Raw genomic sequence first — 4,611 nt, forward strand, 5'->3', positions numbered from 1 at the left:
TGACTAATAATTGAATGGATCAGAAAAGGTTGCATTTAAAGGAAGCTAGAGATTCTAACAATTTCTCCAGGAACTTTTCCGCTGTCTATAAATTTGAAGGAGACAGGAAGAAAATTTTACCTTTAGTATAGAAATAAGAGCTGGGAGGTGGGAATGACAACAAAACATACAGATGGAAAAAAATTAGAATGATTCTCACTGTTTTGGGAGAAATTTCTCCTCTCTGAATACATGTGGTAGGTAACTGCTGCCAAAATATTTTTACAACAATGCAGAAATTATAGAGTTTAAAACCTAGGTTTTATTATTATTCTCAAGCATAAGTTCAAGCCTCAGAGAAAGCCTGAACCCCCATTAGGATTCTTACAAGCCCTCTTGTAGGCAAAGTTACATCAGAGTGACAGAGAAAATAATTCTTTTACATATTTCTATCTTGTACATTCCTCTAAGGCCATAAAATTAAAAAGAAGATAGATTCATAATCTCATACTTCCTTCAATGTCAGAAAATTTGAACAAACTCTTTATATATTTTATATATTATATATATATATAATATGTGTTTTATATATATATATTTTACATGATATATATATATATATTTAGAATTTCATACATTCCCTAAGGAAACAAACCTCATCAAACAAACTCCATGGGTAAATCAAGTCAGGTAAAAGATTAAACTACATATAGAGAGTCACAAATGGACACTGAAAGAGAAGACTGGTACATCACCACAGAGTCATGAACAGTTGAGATTCTTCCTCTGACCAAGTAATCTAAAGAACACTTACACCTTTTTGTAAATTTTCACATCCTATGGGACAGATTTTGGCCAGGTGAAATTAATATTAATAGAAGACAGATTTTTAGTTAACCAAAATTTGCAGGAAGAATGATCCTGAGTCATGAATAGCAAAAAGAAATTAAAAATTCCCCTAACATCATTCTTATACCCTAAGATCAATATCATATTAATAATAACTGATATTTACAAAGTGTTTGAACTTGTTAAAGTACTCTGCATATATTATCTCATTTGAGCCTTACGAATAATATTGTAAATTGGCACTACAAGTGCCATTTTTTTAATCATAAAAGTATTTTATTATTTTCAAGTTACATATAAAGAAAGTTTTTAACAATTGTTTTCATAAGATTTTAGTTTCAAATTTTTCTCCCTCCCTCCCTTCTCCCCCTTCCCCAAGATAGAAATATGGTCATATGTGTACGATCACATTAAACATAGTTCTATATTAGTGATGTTGTAAAAGAATAATCAGAACAAAAGGGAAAAACCCCAGAAAAGAAAAAAACAAAACTAATGTAAAAACAGTATGGTTGCCTTCCTTTCTATCCAGGGCTCCGTCTAGAGCAGAACCCGTTGTCGCCGCCGCCGAGATGTTGATGCCCAAGAAGAACCGAATTGCTATCTACGAACTCCTTTTTAAGGAGGGAGTAATGGTAGCCAAGAAAGATGTCCACATGCCAAAGCATCCTGAGCTGGCAGACAAGAATGTGCCCAATCTCCATGTGATGAAGGCTATGCAGTCTCTAAAGTCTCGTGGCTATGTTAAGGAGCAGTTTGCATGGAGGCATTTCTACTGGTATCTCACCAATGAGGGCATTCAGTATCTCCGGGATTACCTTCACCTGCCCCCTGAGATTGTGCCTGCCACACTCCGAAGAAGTCGTCCTGAGACGGGAAGGCCAAGGCCTAAAGGCCTGGAGGGTGAGCGACCTGCCCGGCTTACTCGTGGTGAAGCTGACAGAGACACATACAGACGAAGTGCTGCTCCCCCTGGTGCTGACAAGAAGGCTGAGGCTGGTGCTGGGTCAGCAACAGAATTCCAGTTTAGAGGTGGATTTGGTCGTGGACGTGGTCAGCCTCCTCAATAAAAAGCGTAGAGATGTTTCATATTGAATAAAATTTGGGAAAAAAATGTAAAAAAAAAAAAAACAAAAAAAAAACAGTATGGTTTAATCTGCATTCAGAATCCACAGGTCTTTTTTTTCTGGATGTGGAGAACATTTTCTATCTTGAGTTCTTTGGAATTGTCTGCAAGTGCCATTTTTAAGATGAGGAGACTAACACTCAGCAAGATTATGTAACAGGTCCATTATCATATATATAGCTAGTTAGCATAAGAGGGCAGCTAGGTGGCACAGTGGATAGAATACAGGACCTAGAGTCAGGAAGACTCACCTTCCTGAGTTGAAATCTAGCCTCAGATACTTACTAGATGTATAACCCTAGGCAAGTCATTTAACCCTGTTTGCCTCCACTCCAGTATCTTTGCCAAGAAAACCCCAAATAGGGTAACAAAGAATCTGATACAACTGATAAACAACTGAACCACAAAAGTAAATATAAAAAGTAGGACTTGAACCTAGGTCTCCAAATCTAGCACTCATCATACCCCATACTACCTTCCCTTTATTGGAGACCATACTACAGGTAATTCTAAATTTCATCTTTTCAAAATAAATTAATCAAAGATACAAGAAATTATTTTTAAAAAGACATTGACAATCATACCAAGCCAAGTATCAGCTTCTGTTTCATCACTTTTATCAGCACTTATACTGAAAATCTTGGCTATTGGAACTTTACCTGAAGGAACTAGGAGGCAGGCCTTATGTGCTCTGCCTCCCCTATTGGTTTTATTACCCTAGGGATTTTTTTTTTTTAATTAAGCTTCCAAACAAAGTCTCTCTTGCTTGTAATTTAATCCTGAATTTGCATTGCCAATAATTAGTGGGAGGAATGAAGTTCCAGGAGACCAATTGTCTTTTAAATACTTGATTATAGTTGGTAAAAGAGCTTACAGGGGAAAATGGGGGGCCCAGAACATCCAACCCAGGGATAAGCAAGTATGTGGGTCAGCCTATGCATATGTGTCTACATGTAAGTTCATATATCTTCACATAGACAGAATTGCAGACAGGGAGGGTAAATCCCAAGATGGAAAGGAGACAAAAGCAAGAAATACTACTTACATATTCAGAAAGGAAAGGAAATATAGTTATTCTTTCACTGATAAAATGAAAGAATCATTGAAATAAAAGAATCAACCTTCACATCATATGATCCACTCTCCTGCCCTCAGGCCATATCACAACTATCTCTTTCAAGAGAAATGACCTGAGGAGGAATAAAAGCAAGTTACCATCCTCAGACAATGATAATAAAAATAACTGTCATCTATATAGTACCTTGAAGTTTGCATATATATGTAGATATATGTGTGTGTGTATACATATATGCAAATGCATACATAACCACATATTTTTTCTTGTTGTTCAGTCGTTTAATCATGTCTGCCTCTGTGACCTCATATGGAGTTTTCTTGGCAAAGATATTGGAGTCCTTTGCCATTTCCTTTCCAGTGGATTAAGGTGGACAGAGGTTAAGTAACTTGCCCAAGTCATGCAACTAATAAGTGTCTAAGGCTGGATTTGAATTTAGTTAATGCTGACCCCGGGGCCAAGTGTTCTATCCATTGTGCTACCTAGCTGCTCCAAAAGCTACAAAGTTATCCCTAGGACTTGAATGACTACTGTCTCTCTTGACAAAGCTTTCAGGTTACTGGAAGGACATAAAACTTTCTATCCATGTGGAGACCAGAATCCTCAGACTTGAATTTCTGAATAACATTTAAGTCACCATAACCTTCCCTGTTGGCCAGATATGCTTCTATATGGAGATGAAGGGATCTAGAGAATTTGTGTCACTGAATCTTTGCTAAGTTAGAGCAAAGTAAACCTCTTTTTGTTAATGTATAATGTAGGTGTTATCCTTGATTCCTCATTCTCTCTCACCCCACCCCCACTTGAGTTGTGTTCCGATGAGCTACCAAATCTTTTCATTTCTACCTTTGTAACATCTCTCATACCTGTCCCTTCTTTCTACTCACCCAGATACCACTCTAGTGTAGGATTTAATTAATTGGGCTATTGAAATAGACTCCTTATTGGATTTTGCGGCAACTCTTTATCCTCTCCAATATTTCCTTCAATCAATTGCCAAAGGGGCAGCTGGGTGGCACAGTGGATAAAGCAGGGCCCTGGATTCAGGAGGACCTGAGTTCAAATCCAGCCTCAGACACTTGACATTTACTAGCTGTGTGACCCTGGGCAAGTCAATTAACTCTCAGTGCCCCACAAAAACAAAACAAAACAACAACAACAACTTAATCAACTGCCAAAGTGATTTTTTTTAAGTATTGGTCTGATCATGTTATTCCCCTACTCAATAAACCCTTAGTGGCTTCCTGTTGATTCTACGATCAAAAATAATTTCATCTTTATGTCATCCTTTAAAAATTCCTATTTTTGTGTTTGTAACATTAAAAATTATTAGTATGGTTGAACATAACTATAATTTTATAAATAAACATTTTATAAGTATGGGGACCAATTTTTAATTGGGGAGTGCTAGCTAAGAGGCTCGCTGCAATATTGGGGCAAGGAAGGAGACCGGCAGCCTCCCTCAAAACAGAACAAGATTTATTTTAACAAGAATGAACTTAAAAAAACCAAACACAAACAGGATCAGTAGGATCAAGGGAAAAGAAATAAAATGGGGAAAGGGAAATTATCATACCTGGAA

General features: G+C 37.0%; 1 protein-coding gene across 1 annotated transcript; it reads left to right on the forward strand.

Moving 5' to 3' along the window:
• The first annotated feature begins 1,366 nt into the window (after positions 1-1,366).
• LOC122738044 (40S ribosomal protein S10) lies at positions 1,367-1,955 on the forward strand. Its single transcript, XM_043980088.1, has one exon. It carries the CDS (start codon positions 1,401-1,403, stop codon positions 1,896-1,898), a length of 498 nt encoding a protein of 165 aa, XP_043836023.1. The 5' UTR covers positions 1,367-1,400; the 3' UTR covers positions 1,899-1,955.
• Positions 1,956-4,611: the final 2,656 nt, after the last annotated feature.

Source organism: Dromiciops gliroides, chromosome 2 (genome assembly GCF_019393635.1).
Source record: "Dromiciops gliroides isolate mDroGli1 chromosome 2, mDroGli1.pri, whole genome shotgun sequence".
NCBI lineage: Eukaryota > Metazoa > Chordata > Mammalia > Microbiotheria > Microbiotheriidae > Dromiciops > Dromiciops gliroides.

What these genes read in the sequence shown, in the direction of transcription:
- LOC122738044 (XM_043980088.1), top strand. Translation starts at nt 1,401, where the DNA reads ATGTTGATGCCCAAGAAGAACCGAATTGCTATCTACGAACTCCTTTTT.